The 24,246-nt window shown below is 34.9% G+C and overlaps 1 protein-coding gene and 1 long non-coding RNA gene across 7 annotated transcripts; one reads left to right on the top strand and one right to left on the bottom strand.

Moving 5' to 3' along the window:
• Positions 1-6,657: 6,657 nt before the first annotated feature.
• Positions 6,658-23,890, bottom strand: LOC121255777 (DNA repair protein REV1). 6 transcript variants are annotated; one of them, XM_041156281.1, is made up of 26 exons: positions 23,517-23,890; positions 22,975-23,119; positions 22,441-22,556; positions 22,270-22,346; positions 21,963-22,079; positions 21,595-21,680; positions 21,262-21,399; positions 20,923-21,085; positions 20,749-20,837; positions 20,502-20,552; positions 20,217-20,417; positions 19,617-19,736; positions 18,813-18,905; positions 18,234-18,293; positions 18,056-18,142; positions 17,788-17,871; positions 17,605-17,677; positions 16,454-16,522; positions 16,177-16,278; positions 14,734-15,024; positions 14,565-14,638; positions 13,216-13,805; positions 9,107-9,167; positions 7,686-7,853; positions 7,104-7,337; positions 6,658-7,024 (listed from the first exon to the last, which is right to left on the bottom strand). In XM_041156281.1, exons 1-24 carry the CDS (start codon positions 23,738-23,740, stop codon positions 7,800-7,802), a joined length of 3,165 nt encoding a protein of 1,054 aa, XP_041012215.1. In that variant the 5' UTR covers positions 23,741-23,890; the 3' UTR covers positions 6,658-7,024; positions 7,104-7,337; positions 7,686-7,799. The 6 variants fall into 6 exon arrangements, with proteins under 6 accessions (XP_041012215.1, XP_041012211.1, XP_041012213.1 ...); XM_041156277.1 differs by having other exon boundaries at positions 21,595-22,079; XM_041156279.1 differs by having other exon boundaries at positions 20,923-21,055; positions 21,595-22,079; positions 23,517-23,889.
• Positions 8,726-9,001, top strand: LOC121255778. The gene is made up of 2 exons (XR_005938853.1): positions 8,726-8,866; positions 8,897-9,001. It is a non-coding gene; the product is annotated as an uncharacterized LOC121255778 (long non-coding RNA).
• Positions 23,891-24,246: the final 356 nt, after the last annotated feature.

A 24,246-nucleotide genomic window follows, 5' to 3' on the forward strand; every position in this document is an offset into this window, starting at 1 on the left:
TTAATCTTTTAATTTATCCGGATATATTATACTTTGAAAAGTATTCTTTGCGTGAATACTTTTATACAAAAGTAGGGATCGTGCATATCTTTAATTTTTTCTGTATAAAAGTTTTGTATGGGATTTTAATTTCTCCTATTAATGAACTGTCCAGATTTTTTTTTTTTTTTTTTGGCACAAAGTTTGTGGATTACAATTATATATTAATACTGGTAAATTGGTCATGATATGCCGTGTACGTCATGAACTTCATGACTATAAATTCTTCTACCTATAGTCTAGTCAATGTGGAAATTTTCTCCATGGCCAGACTATACGATTCAGCAGGGCCGGCTCAATGGACTTTGAGGCATAAGGCGATAAGTTAATACGGGATCCTTTTTCTTGTATCAAATTAAGTAGCTTATATCTAAATATATTTTTATTTAAAAATTATTCTTCTTGTTTTTTGAGATGTAAAATTATTAATTAAATTTTTATATTTAAGTTCTTCTAATATCTTATTTTTAATTGATAATATGGTTAGTCCATTTAATCTTTCCTCTAACATTGTTGATCTTGATTATTTCTTGATCAAAATTTAACTTTGTTGAGTCCACTACTATTGTTCTAAAAAAACTTGATTCTTTTTCAAATACATGCATCGCTTACATAATTTTATTGACAACATAGATTATTGTTACTTTTGCACAAAGAAGTTTTTCAAAATTAGCACATGAAAGAAAAAATGAAATAAAAAACTGCTGTCTGCTTCTTTCCTCACTTCGCCACAGTGAAATAAAAAGTGAAATAATACATGTCAACCTTGGCCCCAACCTTCCCACCAATATGCCAATATCCAAACTTTCGACTAAAAAGTGAAATAAAAAGTGTAATAATATGAATTAGAATAATGAATATTAATGTATAGTTTTTTAATAACGAATAAATATTTATATTACAATTAGAATTAAAATAAATAAAAAGTTTAAAATTAATATTTTAACATAATAGTGAAAGATTTATTGAGCTTGTTGTTTAATGTTGTTAAAAAGTGGCTAACTAAATTTGTAAAAGTAAATTTCTTAGTCAAATTTTGGCCAAAGTTTGTTGAACCTACTACTAGTGCTCTAATATAATCAAGCATTTTTGGGATTCAATCAATTTTTCTATTCTTTTTTTTTTCTAAGTTTCTCATATCCAGATGCATATTTTCTATTAGACATATTTTCTAATAAAAAAGAACAATATCCACTATATAAAATCTTACTATGCTAATGAATATTCTAAAACAAAATAAATATTAACATAAAACAATAGAACCTGATTTAGTAAATGAGATTCACTTTTATATAACAAATGACCTTCACATTTATATAAAATTGTTAATCTGCATAATAAAATAAAATATCTTAAATGTTAGTATCCAAAATCAAGAAATAAATTATACACTAGAAGAACTAAAAGAGAAATAAACAAAGTTCGAAAATTAGTCTAGGATTAGGTGGCCCATGCGCCATGTGAATTGTGAGAGCTATGGTCAATTGAAGTCTTGAAGTTGAAGACAAAAAACAACCAAGGATGTTCCAAAAACAAGTCATTCACGTGGCTCTTTTATTGCCACAAAACTTTACTCTATATATATATATATATTAAACAAAAACTTTACTGTATATACAAACTGCAGATCAGATTAATCAACTTTACTTATTTTACCTTCATCACCAAAGCACAACAGAGCTGCTCAACGTCTGCCGGTGTGATTAGAGACATTAATGGAGAGGCTGCCAGTGTCAAATATGAGCAAGATGGATGCAAGAGAGAGATTAGAGAATGAAAACTGGAGTACAAAAGCGATGAAATAAAGTTTGTCGATTTCAAGGATAAAATAAGAGTTTTTGAGATGTTCTGATAGAAATTTTTTTTTTTTTTTTAGAGATAGATTGGAACCATTGAATTTACAATTATTATTGTAACTTTTGGCTTTCCTAAGGGAAGTCCCAGAATATATGTAATTAAATAAAAATTTACATTTTTTTTACAATTGTTAGCGTCTTTTTTTTTTTTTTTTTTTAACCGTGGAGTTGTGAATTGATTTTCTCAATTTTCAATATTAACGTCTCTTTGTTTAGTTTAGATAATTTATTTTTTTTTAAGTTTTTTTTAATTAATTATATTTTTTAATATTTTCTAAGACCTTCTTGACCTTAGACAACCGCCTAACTCGCCTTATGGGAGAGCCGGCCCTGCGATTCAGTTGTTGAAATCTTCACATCTCGATGGCTAGCTATTGTTTTATATTCAATATGAACACGTAGAATATTATAAGAATTAGGCTCTTAAATAGTCAGTACTGCAGTATATATATATTCGTGCCCTGGTTTTTGGAACTCTTCGATCTTACTCAAGCCATGATCGTTCAAGTTGACCGGCTCCGTTTATAATTAGCTGATGATCACCAATTAGAACTTGCAGTAGTGTCGAATTGTTGTTTGCAGCTTCTAGAATTAAATGCAAGTAATATATATTGTCCGGTAAATTTTAACCAGGACGACACGATTTGGTTTTAATTTGCTGGTATCTATATATATGTGATAATTTACGGGACAATATTACTTTTACTTCAATGTCGAGAATAGTAATTAACCCGTCTCAAATCTATTCTAATATTATCACGTCCCTCTAAAGAATATTGAGGAATAATCACATATTATTTGTGGATAAAATCTTAGACATATTTAAAAAGAATGAACAATCCTCTTTTGTTGAATTGGTTTTATGAGATGAGTTAGGCTCATGAATTTTTTTATAGTATCAGAGTCTGTCACAGGACAAATGAAAAATCCACACTACTTATCCTGTGATAAGTAGTACGTCTTTATAGCTGGTTATGATTTAATGTGTGTACGGAAGTAGAAAGAGATTAGGGTGAGACTAATTTTAAGATATATATATGCAGTACGTCTTTAGCTAACCCATAATTCACGCCAATGGGACTGTTCCAAGTACAGAAATTAGTAAAATGAGTAATGCTAAATTATTATACCCATGGATCAAGATTTGTTAGAGCTCCAATTAGAGTAATCCACGCAATAGATTTTGTTAAATCTCAAAGACCATATTACCAAGTAGTTTTAGTTTCACTCATAAGTTGGGATTGAAACTTGGAAGTAATTATAATTGGTTAGATACATTGGTAATGCATCCCGTAATTTCCAGTAATCGTTCCAAAATTACTTGGAATATCTAATTGTGTCAAATGGTGGATCGATTCATATATATTTTACATATGAACAAGGTTCTAGGCCCTTGATGAATTATTTGCCATATGGGCTTTTCTTCCCCTTCCCATCGCCACTGAGTTTGGCCCATACTAATGATTGAGGAATCCACAAGCCCAACTCAATGGTCCCCCTTCATCAAGTACAACCCAATATACACGATGTCTGGAAAAAGGCTAAGGGTGTGGGCTTATTAAAGGAGCTTAATAAAGAAAGGTTTGCTTTTTCGACTTTGGATACTGATTGTGGGCCGAGTTGGCGCGGGAAGAAAGGAGCGTATGTTTGACGATTGAAATAAGACAATTTGTCAAAGGGTGTAATTCTTTAATTTTGAGATGCAGCATGCAGTTTCCTCAACTTTCCTTTTTTGAGGTTGTCTCTTTAAATGAACCTGAATTATATTTACCTTGGCTTTGAGATCCCAAATCAATGCATGCCGAGTACTGGTATTTGGAGCGAACACTAAAATCATAATTAGGGTAACCTACAGGTAAACTAGTACTCCCAATCTCCCATATATGTGCAATTTCCCATGAATATTGCTCGATCGACAGGCCGTTGTTGTAAGTGTTTCTAAAATCATATCATGCAACTATTAAGATTACCAAAAATGAGAACAAACCAGCTCAAAATTGAGTAATGAGATACACATGATATATTAAACAATATATTGCATAATAATATAATATTATTTTTATAAGATATTTTATAAAAATACATCTTATTTAAAATATAATTGTGTAAATTATTAAATTATTTCAAATCATTTTCTCTCAAAATTTGAGCAAAACGTACAAAAGTACTAAAGTTACACTGTTTCAGTGACATGTCAAATCCGAAACCATAAATATTGAATGATGAGATTTCGACAAAATAGAATGGAAAACTACAAAATATAAAAACCGAAAGAGGACTCATGTATACATTCCAACTTACCTCTTTGACATAAATTCCTTATATCCCTATAAAACTTGCTCTCTTCCTTTTACGGATCAGCAACTGCAAGTTTGCGGTTATATTATATGTTTGACTTCTTTTTTTTTTTTTTTTTTCCGATCAAGTGGTTATATTATATGTTGATTCAGACGAAGTCGGTCGACGCCACACTTATAAGTTATAACTGCGTTGAATAAAGCTTATCCTGTAAAATTGTTGAACTTTTGCCTAGTTCCTTCGAGTTGATGAAAAAAACGTTGTCGAATGCATGTATGCTTATACATTATACTCTGGTTCTGAGCATCAATGACCGCTTCCCCGACGGCTGGGTCCAGAATAAGCTTGTCTTACAGTAAAACTTTTCGTTGGCTAAGAAAAAGATTGAGCTTTGAGAGGTCTCGAGCCCTCAACATGCATGGAATAAGAGAGCAAGAGGATGAAGGAGATCGTGAAAAGGATATTTAAAGCAAATGCAAGAGAATGCCCCTTCATCGTTTTTGGTAAGGATGAATCTCGAAGACTTACAGGTTTTGGAATGGGAAGTCGGGAGTGAAAGGAGAGTCTAATTATATGTGATCTGGGAAAGCTTTGGAATGGTAGGGATAGAAAGGAACTAGATCAGTATGGCATATATAGCGTGTTGCCCTTCCCATGACTAATGGAGAGGGTGTGGCAGTTAAGGAAGGGGACGTACGTTCTTTTTGTTTGACTTTAGCTATCGTGTGTGCTGGTTGGCGGGGCAACTAGGGTGTTTTCTCACAGCTTTCAGCTTAAATGCTAGGTTCTGGTGCTCGGAACAACAGATACATATGCGCGCGCACAGAGAGAGAAAGAGAAAAGGAACCGAATAAATTAATAAGTCAATTTGTCGGGCAAAAGTACACTCGTACTGCTGGTGGGATCTCGTTAGGCTACGAAAGCTGCTTTCTTGCAGAGAGAGAGAGAGAGAGAGAGAGAGACATGCTTTCTGCTTATGATAAAAAAGCCCAAACATGTATAAGATGCATGTAGATGAGAACATTACGACGAAAAATTATGAATGGTTTCTTCTTAACCATGTGAATAATTTAAATCCAAAGTATTTTTTTTATCAATATATAGTTAATTAAGGATAATGATAATACCCTTACATTTCCTTTCATATTGTTTTATTACCTGTTTTTTTTTCCTTTTACTCTTTGAATCTGGATTAAAAAGTTGAAGAACTAACATTCTTGCATAATCTAGAAGAAAATAAATTCAATCAACTAACATAATCATATAATTTAATTAAAATTTTATAAACAATTAAATTACATGATTGAGTTTTTATAAAATTAAATTTATTTTTAATTAAATTATATGATTACGTTGATTAATTGAATCTATTTTCTTCTAGATTATACAAGAAATTCATGTTATGAGATTTTTAATTCCGATTCAAATAGTAAAAAGAGAAAAAAATAACTGCATAGTAAAGCAGTAATAAAGGAGATGTAAGAGTATTATTACCCATAGTTTAAATCCAAAGCAATCTCGGTGCATGGATAGTCTCTATTGTTGCGATGAATTTGTCCAAAATTTTTTTGAAGGGGACTTTATTAATGAATTCTTATCCAATGTAACATGTGTGAGGTTCAAACCGTGTATTCAATATGCTCGGCTGTATGGATCTATGCTTTTCTACTCTGCGTCCCTTTTTGCGTCATATAATCTTTTGACCGCGGACCAGTAATGGCCAACATGCGCATGCCCTTCAAGTTTCGCCCCCGTTTCCTATCTAAGTTTGTGTCTATCGTGCAATAGTAATCTTACCAACGTACGGCCGACATTTACTCAATCCCTCACAGTTAAACTATTGCTATTTAGCTGAAACATAAAGCAATGATATCAAGCTATAGTTCCCCTAACGTAGGTTGAAAAGGCTGGAAAACGTTATCGTCTTTAAGCCAAAAATTGGAAAAGATATTCATTAATCTTAAGGAGGGAAAAATATATATAGAAGTCCTTCACGTGGAACAAACAAAGAAATCTGAAGCGGGAGGAATTTACAACGGTCAAGTCATGCGTGCGGGTTAGCACAGGAGTCAATAACACGTATCCCCATTCCCCAGGGAGCTGTGATGCGAGTTAGTCCTAAGGGGTACCCTTCTGTCATTTTCTGGGTGCCTAATTTTGAAGTCGTTGGGGTTGAGCCAAATTCGGCTGATCGACTAAACTAAGGTTTCAGATTTCAAACATTCTGTTTCAGCATCTTGAAACCGGTTCTTTTTCGCTCACCCTGCCGTCCACGTTTTATCAAGCAATGTTTCAAGTTTCAACACTTCAACGCCTGCTGCGGCTTCAACCCGATCCTACCACAATTTATTATGTTTAAATTTGAGGGACAAATCGAGTTCCTTTGTCAAAAAATGTTTTACCACATTTATGTTTTATGTGCACCATTACTCTCGCAAGTCAAATCAATACATGCGGGAAGAAGTTTTTCACAACTATGATCATATTACTCTATACACGTCAAATACACGGGCTTTATAATATGACGATTAATAGAACAAAGGGAACACCGACCTTTGTTCTCAAAAGATGCTGTATTTATAGGAATAAAATTAGGACTAGGAGCCAAAAACCAACTTATATGTCAATTGATTGCAACCAGAACGAACAAACAAAGGAAGATGATCATTCGGTCCGCCATTTCCAGTAGTTAAGAATAGAATATGCATTTGCTCAAATACTCACAATATTAATGACGAATCATGTCAATGCTTCAAGGATTTGGAAATGAGAACCTTGTCAGGAAAGTCCCTTCTCATGGGAGTTTTAAGTATGGGCGCCCATCTCTGGTTCTGAAACTTAAGCTGAATTAGAATATTTCGTTATCGACGCCATCTTTATTGGAAAATTCAATAAAGTCAATGCACTTACCGGAGTTCAACTGTAAACCTGTCGCAACCAGATTGGGATTGGTGTAGAGTTATCAAGCTGAAACTCGAGCCTAAAAAGCTTCTCTCATAAATGGGCTTGAGCTTGAACTCTCTCTGGTTCAGCTCATGGGCACGCAAGCAATATTATTAAACGTATAGGCCTCCAATATATGGCTTCCGTCATCCAACTTTGGCTGATCAAATGGACTAAAGCCCGATCATTTGCATCCCAAACCTAAAATTGAAAACAATCTGATGTTCAAGATAACATACACGAACATGAACTCAGTGGTTTTCCCCATAGCACAAAAATGAAAAATAGCTTTGACCAAAAAATGGCAAAGATCATAATTTCATGTCTATTCTATTCCTTTTTTTTTTTTTTTTGGGGAGAAGATTGTTTAGTCTCAACAACTGGAACACAATCCCACAGAGAAAGGGATTCAGAAATGGAGTAAATTCGGACCAACTAGACCTTACCACGATTCATCAAGGAAAGTTTTTTTTAAGCATAAAACATGTACATATATAATTTCACAACTCAATTAGGGTATGAATTAAAACCAGCACCGGAAAATCTTACCATCCCCACATTTTGCACAGGTTTTAAGGTATTTATTGCACATGAATCGCACAGCCCATCCCTTGGAAAGTGGAATGACATGAATTGAGAAAAAATGTCACATCATAAGCAGTACTAAGTCTTCAATGACATTTGCAAGTTTCCTCCATAGTTTTCTCCAACTGATGCCTAGAAGGTTGAGTGCCACAAGGGAAAAATCAGGACCTTAAAATTTCATCTCCTAATACAATTGAGAAAATAAAGAATGGGCAAGTGAATACTAAAAATTAACGCTGCGTGAGGGGAGAGAGTAAAAGTAGATAATATGGAGAAATTATGCTACAAATTTAAAACTAAAACTAAACTACTTTCGTAGAGACTACAAAGATGCATATTTAGCAATGGCTAGGAGGTTACGCGTTAACATATGTTCCAAAGAACCCAGAGCAGGTTCCAATATTAGTATAACCCTCACCACCAGTCCACAACTGAGAAGAAGTTCTATGTTCATCTAATAGGAAGAAAGCTATTCTATAGTCAGAATTTGTTGTCTATTTGTATTCCAACAAGAGTTGATTATAGCACATAAGTCGTTTGCAGGTCATAAGATAAGAGAAGTAAAATTTTCAGGCATACAGCAAAAAGCACCTCTAAGGTGATTCAAGAAGCCAAATGCAAAAGTTCAAAGTAAATGCAAGATCAATTTAAGAATTACAAAACCTGTCCCAACTCAAGTTGACCACAGAACGCTGATGATCAAATAACCTATATTTTGGAACACACATTTGATAACCACAACATAAAACATGTTGAACCCCACACAATCCTTACTATTCTCAGAATCTGAAAAAAAAACTGACGTCTTTCTTTTCTATTTATTATTTAATTTATAAGACAAAGCCCACAGGTTAGAAATGTAGTATTAGGAAACGCAATTTGGAAGTACATAAAAGGCCATAATCCTAGCAGCTCAAGGCACAAATGCATGTTATGTGTACATAATTCTATACTTTTACATATCAATTTCCCCTCAGTTAGGATAGGAAGACAACAGTGCAAGTTAAAGACTCATTCCATTCATCATTGTTTGGAAATAAAATCATTCTTGCAAACCAAAGGCATTAGGTATAAGCCCAAACTATTATATAAAGTATCATCAATTAATTAGCATTTTGCGACGAAAAGATGCAGGCTTAAACTACGTTTTACTACTCTGTAGTTGACAGTAGTAGTCAATGAAATTTCTACACTCCACAGATCAATAAAAGACTAACTGCTGAGAACAAGCAAAAGGATGAAATTTATTTTATCTTTTTTTCTTTAATTTAAGTTTAAAATTAAAAATTAAAAATAATTAAAATAAAAAAAATAAAAAACAGAAAGTAGATGTAGCACATTTTAGATAAAGCCAGAGCAATAAACAGGAAAGTCAATGTACTAACCTGAAGGTAAGGAAACACATTGGTGTATACTTGTAGGAAAACTTCTGATTTCATTGCAAACCTGATGCACTATTTGAGTTTCAATCAATATAGGTATAGAAGAGCAAAACAAGCTACTTAGGAAAAAGTTCAGAAACAATCGATCAGCAATATAGCATACAGCAAAGAACACGAAACAGCATCATATATTATACCATTACCACATAGATAGATGGCAGAGAAATAAGAATAGTAAAAAAAATTTAAACTTGGTTAAAAAGGACAAGTGGCATCATCAAAGTACCCAAGATGCGCACGACAGACACTAGCAATGAGATTCTCAGATTTCAAAAGGGCACTAAAATTTCAAATATAGTACAATCATAGATTTAACATATGTTAAACAATATAAAATCAAACACCCATGCTAAAGCTAAAACTTTATTGTATATAGCCCTGACAAACCATTTAAATGAATATTTTTTTTTTTTTATAGAATTTTAGGCACGTGCATCTGGAATACTTTTAATACTTTTAATTAATTTGGAATATTTTGAACCACACAGGAGTTTATTTGTTTATTTATTGTACCGGACACTTGGATTAATGGATAGTGAAGTGCCAACATCCAAAGAGGCAGTAAGCAAAATGCCGCTAATCCAGTAAGCCAGAAGGATCATAACGCACTATGAAACTAAAAACTGTGTTTCATAAATAGCCCACACAAGACACCATGTTACAGAAGCCTCAACCACAACCTTATTTTTGCTACCCAAGAACTTAAGAATTCCCATGTGAAGAGGAAGCCAACCCCCCCAACCCAAAGAGGTTATATGAAGCAAATGAAAAGAGAATAGGAACAGCATCCACTTTTGTGCCAATGACATCATTTAAGGAATATCTGATGAATCATGTGATAAAAAAAAAGACTGTTCTTTATGTAGAAGTAAAGAATATGCATGACGAAGAGAAAGAGATTTAGAAATCCTCAATACAAACCTTCTAAGAAGACAAAAACAAATATAGATCTCTTCAATATCAAATTCTATCTTTCGTTTAATATACTGCTTCAGAAGGTCACACAAGTTGTAAGTAGCTTCACACAAGTTGTACTGGACACTTGGATTAATGGATAGTTAAGTGCCAACATCCAAAGAGGCAGTAAGCAAAATGCCGCTAATCCAGTAAGCCAGAAGGATCATAACGCACTATGAAACTAAAAACTGTGTTTCATAAATAGCCCACACAAGACACCATGTTACAGAAGCCTCAACCACAACCTTATTTTTGCTACCCAAGAACTTAAGAATTCCCATGTGAAGAGGAAGCCAACCCCCCCAACCCAAAGAGGTTATATGAAGCAAATGAAAAGAGAATAGGAACAGCATCCACTTTTGTGCCAATGACATCATTTAAGGAATATCTGATGAATCATGTGATAAAAAAAAAGACTGTTCTTTATGTAGAAGTAAAGAATATGCATGACGAAGAGAAAGAGATTTAGAAATCCTCAATACAAACCTTCTAAGAAGACAAAAACAAATATAGATCTCTTCAATATCAAATTCTATCTTTCGTTTAATATACTGCTTCAGAAGGTCACACAAGTTGTAAGTAGCTTCACACAAGTTGTACTGGACACTTGGATTAATGGATAGTTAAGTGCCAACATCCAAAGAGGCAGTAAGCAAAATGCCGCTAATCCAGTAAGCCAGAAGGATCATAACGCACTATGAAACTAAAAACTGTGTTTCATAAATAGCCCACACAAGACACCATGTTACAGAAGCCTCAACCACAACCTTATTTTTGCTACCCAAGAACTTAAGAATTCCCATGTGAAGAGGAAGCCAACCCCCCCAACCCAAAGAGGTTATATGAAGCAAATGAAAAGAGAATAGGAACAGCATCCACTTTTGTGCCAATGACATCATTTAAGGAATATCTGATGAATCATGTGATAAAAAAAAAGACTGTTCTTTATGTAGAAGTAAAGAATATGCATGACGAAGAGAAAGAGATTTAGAAATCCTCAATACAAACCTTCTAAGAAGACAAAAACAAATATAGATCTCTTCAATATCAAATTCTATCTTTCGTTTAATATACTGCTTCAGAAGGTCACACAAGTTGTAAGTAGCTTCACACAAGTTGTACTGGACACTTGGATTAATGGATAGTTAAGTGCCAACATCCAAAGAGGCAGTAAGCAAAATGCCGCTAATCCAGTAAGCCAGAAGGATCATAACGCACTATGAAACTAAAAACTGTGTTTCATAAATAGCCCACACAAGACACCATGTTACAGAAGCCTCAACCACAACCTTATTTTTGCTACCCAAGAACTTAAGAATTCCCATGTGAAGAGGAAGCCAACCCCCCCAACCCAAAGAGGTTATATGAAGCAAATGAAAAGAGAATAGGAACAGCATCCACTTTTGTGCCAATGACATCATTTAAGGAATATCTGATGAATCATGTGATAAAAAAAAAGACTGTTCTTTATGTAGAAGTAAAGAATATGCATGACGAAGAGAAAGAGATTTAGAAATCCTCAATACAAACCTTCTAAGAAGACAAAAACAAATATAGATCTCTTCAATATCAAATTCTATCTTTCGTTTAATATACTGCTTCAGAAGGTCACACAAGTTGTAAGTAGCTTCACACAAGTTGTACTGGACACTTGGATTAATGGATAGTTAAGTGCCAACATCCAAAGAGGCAGTAAGCAAAATGCCGCTAATCCAGTAAGCCAGAAGGATCATAACGCACTATGAAACTAAAAACTGTGTTTCATAAATAGCCCACACAAGACACCATGTTACAGAAGCCTCAACCACAACCTTATTTTTGCTACCCAAGAACTTAAGAATTCCCATGTGAAGAGGAAGCCAACCCCCCCAACCCAAAGAGGTTATATGAAGCAAATGAAAAGAGAATAGGAACAGCATCCACTTTTGTGCCAATGACATCATTTAAGGAATATCTGATGAATCATGTGATAAAAAAAAAGACTGTTCTTTATGTAGAAGTAAAGAATATGCATGACGAAGAGAAAGAGATTTAGAAATCCTCAATACAAACCTTCTAAGAAGACAAAAACAAATATAGATCTCTTCAATATCAAATTCTATCTTTCGTTTAATATACTGCTTCAGAAGGTCACACAAGTTGTAAGTAGCTTCACACAAGTTGTACTGGACACTTGGATTAATGGATAGTTAAGTGCCAACATCCAAAGAGGCAGTAAGCAAAATGCCGCTAATCCAGTAAGCCAGAAGGATCATAACGCACTATGAAACTAAAAACTGTGTTTCATAAATAGCCCACACAAGACACCATGTTACAGAAGCCTCAACCACAACCTTATTTTTGCTACCCAAGAACTTAAGAATTCCCATGTGAAGAGGAAGCCAACCCCCCCAACCCAAAGAGGTTATATGAAGCAAATGAAAAGAGAATAGGAACAGCATCCACTTTTGTGCCAATGACATCATTTAAGGAATATCTGATGAATCATGTGATAAAAAAAAAGACTGTTCTTTATGTAGAAGTAAAGAATATGCATGACGAAGAGAAAGAGATTTAGAAATCCTCAATACAAACCTTCTAAGAAGACAAAAACAAATATAGATCTCTTCAATATCAAATTCTATCTTTCGTTTAATATACTGCTTCAGAAGGTCACACAAGTTGTAAGTAGCTTCACACAAGTTGTACTGGACACTTGGATTAATGGATAGTTAAGTGCCAACATCCAAAGAGGCAGTAAGCAAAATGCCGCTAATCCAGTAAGCCAGAAGGATCATAACGCACTATGAAACTAAAAACTGTGTTTCATAAATAGCCCACACAAGACACCATGTTACAGAAGCCTCAACCACAACCTTATTTTTGCTACCAAGAACTTAAGAATTCCCATGTGAAGAGGAAGCCAACCCCCCCAACCCAAAGAGGTTATATGAAGCAAATGAAAAGAGAATAGGAACAGCATCCACTTTTGTGCCAATGACATCATTTAAGGAATATCTGATGAATCATGTGATAAAAAAAAAGACTGTTCTTTATGTAGAAGTAAAGAATATGCATGACGAAGAGAAAGAGATTTAGAAATCCTCAATACAAACCTTCTAAGAAGACAAAAACAAATATAGATCTCTTCAATATCAAATTCTATCTTTCGTTTAATATACTGCTTCAGAAGGTCACACAAGTTGTAAGTAGCTTCATCCCAACTATCTCGATTTGCATCTAGTTGGTGTTTAGGTAGAGAAATCGCACGTTGCAGAATTGCAGATAAAGTACCAGTAGAACCCAACTCATAATACATCTCTGCAAGAACGTTTAATATCAAGCAATTGCTGACTTTGAACTTAACAACCCACTGGAGAGGAGTTCCAGCCCAAAGATTGTTCTCTGAGACACAACCCTTTGATACAGAGTGGTACTCAGCTGTCTTGGTACCTAACGATTCCAGAGGGGTTTCTTTAGAAGGTCCAGAAAGAGCATTTGAAGAAAAGTCTTGCCTCCTGTGTGCAGGAAGAAGCTGAAGTATGTCCACTTTCACTTCTTCAGGCAACTGTTGCAAGACTGTTGCATCCACTTGGCTAAGAGACAAAGGCATCAAATCAATTTTTTGAATCCCTGAAGCAGGAAGAACCACATTTTTCGATTCTGCCCCAGAAACAAGGACTGCCTGATCTTCCATAGCTATATGCTGCTTTGCCCAGCAAAAAGTAACAATGTGAACCACTATATAAGCTAAAAATTATAATATCATATGGATGTAAATAAAGCAAACCTGAATCTAAATTCATTTTAAACAACTGCAATGGTAATACTGAGCAGCACTGTCCCTCTTACATATGGAACGACTCAGATAGACCATATTCATAATTCAAAACTCAACCCAATAAGTGACACAAGCAACATCTTTGGCCCTTTTAGCATTGCATTGCAAAGGGTTGAGATGGCTTGGGAGCTACAAACATTACATTTAAAATTTCACAACCCAGAGCCTTGCACCATTTACCAAGAGAAAATCATGTCCCATTACTGGATATTCTTATCAGCATGCCCTTGTATCCTATCTTTCAGCTTAAAATTAGAATGGATGGACAGATGAAATTACGTTGAAACTTTACAAGATAAGAACCTTGGAGTTTCTCCCAACAGACAAGATGCAAACAATTTATTATGGGAATTTGAAGCTAGGAAAAATCTCCATATAAAAACTGTATGATCGTGTAGAAGATGGATTAACAATTGAAGAAAGTTATATTAAAATTAAGAATAAATTAATAGGAGGATCACATAAGTGTGTCAATAACTGAGTTCCGTCACGTAACTTTGAAAATTGCCCTTCACAGGAAATATATAGAATTAGAAAAGAGCAAATTGTTGTAAAAGGTATCCATTAAAAATAAAAGCGAAGCATACCTACATAAATTCAATAAGAAAAACATAAAAATGTTACCCTATTTTCTACTGGTATTTCATGTTGAAGATAAGGATCAGAACAGAGAACCATATGTCCCTTCTTCATTGCCCCTAAACAAATTCAGAATGTCCTTTTAGTAACTCACAGTTAGCAGAGCACTGGCTAGCTGACATTCAAGTATTAAAAAACAAAAAGGAATTCTCACCTTCTACTTGTACATGCGAATTGCTCAAAGAACTGCTAATATTTTCACTTTTGCCATTACTTTTAGTGATTAAATCAACTAACTTCCCGCTATATATATCATTCAATTCTGAAAATATCTCAGGAGGAAGGCTCTCTAAAACTTCCTTATCAAGATGACATAATGGTGGCGGCTCTGACACCTGGTTCAAAAAAGCTTCACCATTGGATGTATTATTGTCCATTTCAATTGAAGGCCAAACTGAACTAGCACATATCTTTCCCAAAATTTCATTGCCTTGTCCTTCACAATCTGTAAAATGACACAATTACAAGATGCTGTGCAATTGTTTTTTTTTCATATTCAAAAAAAAAAAAAAAAAAAAAAAAAAAAAAAAAAAAAAAAAAAAAAAGAAAGAAAAAAAAAGAGAGGGATATTAAAAACAATTATGATAAGGAAACAATTTCCAGCTGTCTAGTTAAGCCCAACATGCTGCCTTCGTTTGTTGGATAAGAACTTTGTTTGGAGAGGACAAGGGCTTTAAATCAGTTGCTTGTGGTGAGATGTGGGCAGCAATTATCAAGCAACAAGTTTGTTATATTGAGTATTGTAAATACTCTCTTCGGGATGAAAAACAACATCAATGAAGATGTGTCATGCCTAATATCTTCTAACCTGCTTCAAATTTTCCCAACTGATTTAAACCAAGAACAATGAAAATTTTTCAGATGAATATAATCCAATTGGACCAGTCACATAAGGTAGCCCAAGGGTGAAAACAGAAATACTTTTTTTTTTATAAGTAAAAACAAAATTACTAAAAATAATATAAGGCCCATACTTTAGAACCAATACTAGATATTAAAAATGTTCCACAACTAGAAAAGCAATATGAAACCTCAATGAACATAATACTCCAATTGTTAAAAAATGATCCAGTACCATATTTAACCACAGATATTTAGTATAACTGGATTGCTAAACTTTTAGAGAATTGAAAAAAAGAGATCAACTTTCTGTTTATGTGCGCTGTAGGAACCAAAACACAATCATAACAATTCGGCCTCTTGGTGTTCCAGAAACTGGTTAGCAAGAGAACACTGAAACAATGGGAACAGTGATATAAATGGTAATAAATTACCGGTTGTTTGTCAAGTATACAAGGGTTAGACCTCAATGAACATAATACTCCAATTGTTAAAAAATGATCCAGTACTATATTTAACCACAGATATTTAGTATAACTGGATTGCTAAACTTTTAGAGGATTGAAAAAAAAAAGATCAACTTTCTGTTTGTGTGCGCTATAGGAAGCAAAACACAATCTAATAATTCGGCCTCTTGGTGTTCCAAAAACTGGTTAGCAAGAGAACACCGAAACCAATGGGAACAGTGATATAAATGGTAATAAATTACAGGCTGTTTGTCAAGTATACAAGGGTTAGAATGATAACTTCCAGTTACCTGTATCAGATCTCACTAATTCAGTGCAACTGTTATTGCATGCCTCTTCTGTACTTGCTGCGGCAGAGGTAAGCCATGACTTCAAAGAATTTCTCTCCAACCCTTTAAACAACGAAGTAACAACCAGTTTCACAATCAGATAATAAAATAATGCAGCTTTCCTAGGAAGAGGATGTAGACCTCATTTACTCTTGCAACATGCGCAACTTACAACATTAATGGCTAATGTGATAAGAATAACTGTATAGGGACTACAGTAAAAAGGTACAACACATACCTTGCTTCAAACTACCTGCACTTTCAAGCCTGGAAACTTGCAAGCCAATACCACGAATCTCCTTGACATCTATGTAAAAGCAACGAAAAGGTAATCATGAAGATGTTCAAAAGAACAAAGCTTGTTTAATGGAAACCCTATCCAATAGTAAAACTAACTGTAAAACTCATGTTACTACTATCAAGGAAGAGATGCAATAATAAAACTAAGGGGTTGTTTGGGAAACACATCCCGTCTCATCTTGTCTCATCTACTCTCATAATTTCTCATAATTTCCTTCCCAAATATCACTCAAACACAAACACTTTTCAATTTCAAACATTCAATTTTTTCATCTGATCATTACCTAATCATTACAGCTTTCCCAAATTTCCGAACAAAACACAAAAAACAATTCAATTTTTTCAAATCCCTAAACAAAAATTATATTAAAAAAATTATATTCTAACAATATTTTAACTTTATAATATTTTTATTCAACTTTTTCTCTCTCCTTTCCCAAAGCTCCATAAAACATCTTAACTTAAACCATTTCACTACTATTCACATATTTTTCATCTCATCTCATTCCCCAAGCATCCGCTAAGACAAAACCTTAGAATACAATTTAACTATCATCAAGAAGATGCTGAGAGGAGGTAACTGGTTGTAATGATTAGAAGACATGAACTCTCATGCCATGTAGCAGTCAATAATACCAGTCAAGATCTGTTTCCAACCCCCAGCCCAACCTATACAGGTTCTTCAAGGAATTTTTTTGTAATTTTGTCCACAAAAATCAAATGCTAATCCCAATTTTCCCAAAACCTTCACATATTGAAATAAATAAAATAAGGATTTTTATCCTTAGCAGACATATTATGTTCTCTCCAATGCAACAAATGCAAGGAAAATTAATGAAAAGCACTTGACCTCCATGATTCATGTATTAAGAGTTTTCAATGCGAAGAACTTCTTTTCATATGGGAAAAAAGGAAAGAAAAGAAGGCAAAAACTTTATTTTGGAAAAAGATTAGTCACCTTGTGAAATGCAGAGGCAAATGAGGGGGGAGAGGGGGATGGGGAGGGAGGGAGAGAGAGAGAGAGAGAGAGTTTTTGTTTAATCGAAAAAGTAAGTTCTATATAAAGAGCACAAAGGAAAGCTAACTTACCCAAGTGGAAGTACCCAAAAAGCTGCTTTGATATCCTTTGAAGCACTTCCACATCATCAGTAGCAACTGGAACCTGTTGAAACATCAATGATCTTTAGACACATCCCCAAAGACAATCATTTGACGGTACAAGCATAGCAATATATCCACACGTGGATACACAAATAGAAATATACTATCTACCGTAGTGGAGTGGCTCAGGTTTTCACAGTCTCCACAGCCCATATACTTCATAGGCTCCTCAGCACCTTTTCTTCTCTTTTTTATCTAAGATCATTGCATGCCAAGAATTTCGCATTACTTCAAAATATATCCAAGGCAAACTAAACTCTTATGGAATTAAAAGCAAGACATAACAAAAGAACCATTCAGCCTGAACCCACTCATAAGCCACTCAAAGCAATTAATCATTTTGACTGATAAGTTTTAGGAAAATACAATAGCATGGTACCTTAAGGGTAAAAGTCCGCCCTTGCACTCCACATCCTTGTAAGCGTAATGAAACCTCTTTGCAAAGATTTGAGAGTAAGTTTTGACTCTGAAAAAACTAATATGTCAATTCACTAACTATTCAAGCCTATTGTAAACAAAAATACGAAATTAGCTTGACAGTGCATCAGAATACGAACATCTTTCACATCCTTAAACCTCACACCCCAATTCACTTCGGCACCAATAGACTTGCTTACCTGCAGAACACATTTTCTGATAAGCAAGGCCACAATGAAGGTAAATGAAATAACACAGAAGAAATAAGGTTGATCTGGACAAGAAAGCTAAATTCAAGTCAGTTTGCTTATATGGTAGTGGTACCTCTTAAATTTAGCACAAGTGAAGTCCACCGTCACAAGGTGTTTAAACTATAAAAGGGTCCGTGAGGTTTTTTGCTGAAGCATTAGATGAAGATAGGTGATATATAATTTTATAAGCCTCTGCAATCTATAACTAAAAAGTTCAGACAGATCGTATCTTAGTCTCCAATATGATACTTTAACCAACTGCATTTTACACCCAAGCACTCCACCTAAATAATAGAAAAATATTGATAAAAGCAGACCTTCATTTGAAAAAATGCAGAGAACTAACATGATAGCCATTTCATAGATTTGAAAAATTATTTGGCTATCTCAAAGCATAAACTGAAAAGAAAAAATATCCATTTAAACTGAAAGCTATGTGGTTGATCAAAATCATGTTCTTTGCCAAACCTGAATCACCCCAACTAACCGATCATCTACTCCTCTGCTATAATCCCATAGCATCTCCCCAGTTTTCATTCCAAAGTCCTTTTGAAGAGACTCCTGGAGATGCCAAAAAGGTGAGTAGTAATATAAATAAACATATGCAAATAATAGATATAAAATAGTTATTCACTGCATAAGATAATAAAAATTGTAGAGAATATAAATAAACCTCGGAGATTAATGTCTGGCGGGGGTGTATTCTAGAAAGATAGCTGATTAGAATATAATATCTAACAGATGGCTTATAGAAATTATTCGCTCTTATGATAGCCAAGGAAGAAAAATTGATTCACCCAATGACCCAAAGACTTCTAGAAAGATAAGTAATTCGTGAAGTTCTTGAGTGTAGTGAAAACAACAATAAATTGTCAGCTTCAGTTCTGCCTAAGTGCTGACATGACACATTTAAAGCACCCTATAAACCCCACTGAAGAAATATAATAAAATATCAAATCTTCTTAGTTCTCTAAGGACTTAATTTGTGCTATCGGGAGGTAGGCTTCTCCCAGGATTAGTAGAAACCTTAAGAATCCAATGCCAATTCAAACTTTAAGCTTTTTAAATGCCTTCCTGAATTGAAAAGAATGTCAAGAGAATTAAACCTGATAACCAGCATTGTTTACTCAAAACGGATAAAATTTATCATATGAAAATTATGCAGCAACTTTTATGCATTAAAATCTTCAGAATGATTAGTTTTGAATGAGGGCATCCTAGCTCAAGACAGAACAAGTAGAGCTCAATAATCAATCGAGCTGGAGAAAAGACCTTGGATATCATACGCAGTTGTCCACAAGTCCAAACATTTTGCTTCTTCAACTTCTCCTCTAGAACATGCCCAATTCCTGGAAGTGCCTTGATTGGAAGTTGACTCAAATGATCATCCACCTGAAATTCACAGACGATAATAGATATAGATATAAGATGAGATAAAGTTTATGAAGATAGGGCATCCAAAGGTCACAAACTTAATCAGGGATCCTTTGTCTTTAAAGAGAGCAAAAGTGAGAAAGAAACCAAATATTCAAACTTTGCCTCCATGCCCCGTATCAACCTCTACATGTTATTAGCTTAAATCTCGACTTATAAAAAAAAAAAAAAATAGTTTAAATCTCAAGTACATAAATAACTCAACAAATACCTATTACTTAAAAAAAAAAAAACTAAGTTTGAAGTAGTTCTTGAACAGACAAGCAGAGCTGCTCAATTAAAGTTAAAACGGCTGCCAAAAAATGAGATAATTCACAAGACTCACTGTGGACATAAATAATGAGGGAGAAAAGAAAAAAGGTGTTGAACCCAAAAAAAACAAAGGAATTAAATATGATGCTAACACATATATATACATAAAAATTTCCTACGACGTACCCTTTCAGGAGGAATGAAAAATTGACCATCTGGTTTTGCAGTTCTTGTGGCAAGACGAGCCATAAGCATATTCCCTGCAATCCCAGCACTAGCAGTGCATCGGGTAGTCTCGATTACCTCTTTTCTTATTCTTGAAGCTAGAATTTGGGGATCCTCCACCGAGTCTGTGAAGTCTAAAAATGCTTCATCACAGCTTACAGCCTACATTGAACAGCAGTTGATGTATTAACAGGGTGGCAAGTCAGAACTGATGTGCACTGAATGAACGCATTTCCACAAGCAAACCTGCACTTTGTTGCAGTGCTTATGCAATATATTGTAGAACTGATCGGCTACCTGCAAATTGTCCAACAGATTATACACTTCCAATAACCCCACTCAACAGCTATTCAAAACAAAACAAAAGAAAGGAGGATACAAAAATCAAAAGATACACAAGAGAAGATGAAATTAGACAGGTAACTTTCTTCATCAGTGAGCAATTCATTTGAACAGGAAAAATAGATGCTCCAACGTATAGCTTACTCCTAACCTCCTCGTAAGCTTCAAAGTTGTATGGGAAAATGACCAAGTGGGGACAACAAGCCTTAGCATCTCTGACAAACATTCCAGCCCTAATTCCTATAAGAATAACAATAAGAAGAAAAAAACCCCTCTGAGAGACTGTCAAGGAAAATTGAGATAAAAGAAATTAGCACAAACCAACCATAATCTCGAGCAGGGTAGTTTGCAGAAGAAATTTCAGCAGTTCCTTTTGGGTTATCTGAATGGCATACTGCTACAGGTTTATCCTTCAATTCAGGATGGTCCCTGATGACCACGGAGACAAAGAAACAGTCCTGGAACGATAAATCAGCATCATGGCACAACTACAAATACACGGTAGAAGAAAAAATTTCATCCATTCTTATAGGATCCAATATCACATCATCCCAGAATAAAATAAGTGAATTAAAAAAAAACGAAATATACTTTGTTAAAAGGAAAATAATAAATATGCAAAAGGTACAGTTACAACTTCAACTACCAAGGGCATGGAGATTACCATGTCAACATGCACAATGGCAGTCTTTTGAGCAGAGGCTTCAATATTGGAACTTCTGCACTTAAACCCATTAGATAAGCTAGAAAAACGCTTCCGGTATCGATTTCTCCAGGTTCCTATGAAGTGCAGCCTTGAGTTCTGCAGAATGCTAAACTTGCTCAATATATAACCAAAAGTTTGCAATGGAATTTGTTTACGAAATCCATAAATAACTCGACCCAACCAAATGCTCTGTTTGGTAATTTCAACAAATCAAGGAAATAAAATTATAGAAACGCATTTATTGAATTAACAGCCACATCTCTAATAGGCAATTGGAAAGCAATTCAGGACCTTGAAATAATTCTCCACAAAATTGGGATCCTCAATAGTTGAATGACGGTGATTAGAAAGCCCACTGACTGTTGAACCTGGTGAACCTGTCATATCATGATTTTCTACAAAGTTGCTGGTAGCCAATGCAGAGGATTGGTAAGGACTTGACTGCAGTTCGTTTCTAACACTTCTCTCGTTGTCTTCATCAATATTATTTGGTTTTTCCATAGTCACTTCAAAAGGCCTGCCACAACTGCTAGTTGGCTCCGTGACTAATGATGCATTAGAGTTCCTATTCACAAGATTATCAGTTTCTCTACTAATTTGCCTGCTGTGCTCACTGGATTCACCCAAATCAGAAAAGTATGCATCTGTTGATGTGCCACCTTTAAAGGAAGGACCTTCAGGTTTAACATCCTTGGAGACCGAGCTGCTTTTCAGGGCAAAGAACGCTGACAACCTTGGTTGATTATTTGCAACCTGGTCAAGTTGGTAAGGAACCCCTAGAGAGAGCAGAATAAATTGATTGTGAACGAAATAAAATAGGACATAGAAAGGAATTGAAAATTTAGTAGTCTAACCATATTGAGGGGACAAAACTTCCTTCTTCCATTGCATTAAGTTTAACACTTTAAGTCGATACCTATGTTATGCATTAAAAGAAGTCCAAACCAACAAAATGCATAAACTTACAACTCAAAAGTTTGTTTGCAACAACAGAATCCAAAATCCACAAGGGTTTCACCACGGGGAGCCCACCACTGAAGGACCTGTATTGGAGTTACAAAGAGCACAAATCATATTCAGTTGCTTTTCTAAAATATTTAAATTGTAGGAGTTTGAAAAAAGAAAACTGAGGTAAACCTCAAATTCTTAAGTTTAGTATCAGGAAGATTACTGCAGATGATATGGGTGACCCGGCGTCTTGAAAAATAATTCTCAAATCTTCCACCATGCTTCAGCATGTAGCCCCGCAAATCCTGAAATAGCTTACTATAAGTAAATAAGACAAAAGCCAGTTATAATAACAACCTTGCGTTCAAACCAGTAACATTGAGGGAAACAAGAAACAATAATCCAAAATTAAACAGTTTCCACCATCTGCCTCTAAATACCAAAATCCTTGGATCACAGATGGTATCTCCACATGGAAGATCGAATGAACAGCCCACCCATCAAAATAAAAATCTAAAACTAATTAGTTTAGTGTCAAACAATTCATATAGTCATTTTTCCTTCATGAACGGTACGTACCATTGACTCAGACTATGAACTAAAAGAATTTAAATATAAAGTCTCTGTGTCTAGGTCTTCAATATTTTCATTTTTACTACTCTAGTTTATATCTCCCAGAAACCAAGCAGACCTCAACAGAAAATAATTAGAAAGCGATTGAACCTGGCTGGAAGGAATTGTGAAACCATCAACAAAGATGGAAATTCCATGGAATATAGGCTTCCCAGAACCCGAACAACTACGTGAAGAAGTTGAAGCCTCGGCATCAAACTGGTCATGAAGTTTCCTATTCTTCTCCATCATATAACTACATTCGAATGTCAATAAAACGGTCAAAGATTGCAATCTAAACCACAACGTGTTACGATACATGAAGGAACACGAAGAGAGGACACAGTTGTTAAAGTGAAAACAGGACATGATTGCCAAAGTGATAAACGAGGACACGGTCCTAAATTGCCGATTAGCATAAGAGGATCCATATAGCTGAGAAGCTGACCCTAATTAACGCTTAGTTGAGTTGAATATAAGAAAATCCAAATAAGTAACAAAAAAGTACAAAAGATAATAATAAAGGCGATGAAATGCATACATATATGTGACATGTATGTAGACGCATGTTAAAATCAAATAATTGTAAATTTGATCGAAAAAAATCTAATTAGTTTTGAGAGAGAGAGAGAGAGAGAAATATAAAAGAGCACCTGCCGAAATCGGAGAACGGGGCTTTACGGAAGGAGGAGCGAGAGGGCGAGCGAGAATTGGCGCCCCAGGAGGCCGCTCCTAGGGTTTCCTGGCTGGGCTTCGCCTTCTTCTTATTGTTACCGTTGCTGTAATTGGAAGGATTAGAAGAGGTCGAATTATTGAAGCTTCTCTTGGATCTATGACCGCTGGAAGAGTTCGCAGAACGAGACGAATCCAAACTCATTTTGTTTGAAAAAGCGTACGGAGGAAGGCTTGTACCGTTCAAATGAAGCGGCAAACTGAAGCTTCTGTTGATACTTGTCTTGATATGATATATGGAGTACGGAGTGGCGGTACTGGGATGGATAGAAAATAGCGGTTTCGTGCTTGGGTCGACAACCAAACCTCTCCTCACATAGAAATGGGCTATATAAGGTTTGGAACTTTAGAATTGAATCTTAAATTTTTCCTGCCCAAGTGCACGTTAAGCCGGTGATGGGCTGTTTGAGCCGTCCACCGACTAGGCCCTCCTAGTGCTGCGCTCTGGCCTAAACAATGGACTAGATATGTGCTATATTTAAACCAGCCCAATCTTGAGATCCAATTATTTCTTTCGACGCGGCTGTTTTATATCATAAAATATTATATCCTCATAAATTAGTTTATTCATTATTTCCTTCCGTGATTTATCCTCGTCAGTATCACATTACACGTGTTGGCCGCCCGGGACCAAGAAAACTGTAAAACCTC

This window comes from Juglans microcarpa x Juglans regia, chromosome 3D (assembly GCF_004785595.1).
Source record: "Juglans microcarpa x Juglans regia isolate MS1-56 chromosome 3D, Jm3101_v1.0, whole genome shotgun sequence".
NCBI lineage: Eukaryota > Viridiplantae > Streptophyta > Magnoliopsida > Fagales > Juglandaceae > Juglans > Juglans microcarpa x Juglans regia.

Bases quoted from the DNA above. Each gene is read 5' to 3' on its own strand.
- LOC121255777 (XM_041156277.1), bottom strand. From the start codon at position 23,740: ATGAGTTTGGATTCGTCTCGTTCTGCGAACTCTTCCAGCGGTCATAGA. The intron at 22,557-22,974 runs GTTCAATCGCTT...AAGCTATTTCAG, and splicing joins TCACAATTCCTTCCAGCCAG to GATTTGCGGGGCTACATGCT. The intron at 21,400-21,594 runs GTCCTGAATTGC...AGCATTCTGCAG, and splicing joins TTGTGGAGAATTATTTCAAG to AACTCAAGGCTGCACTTCAT.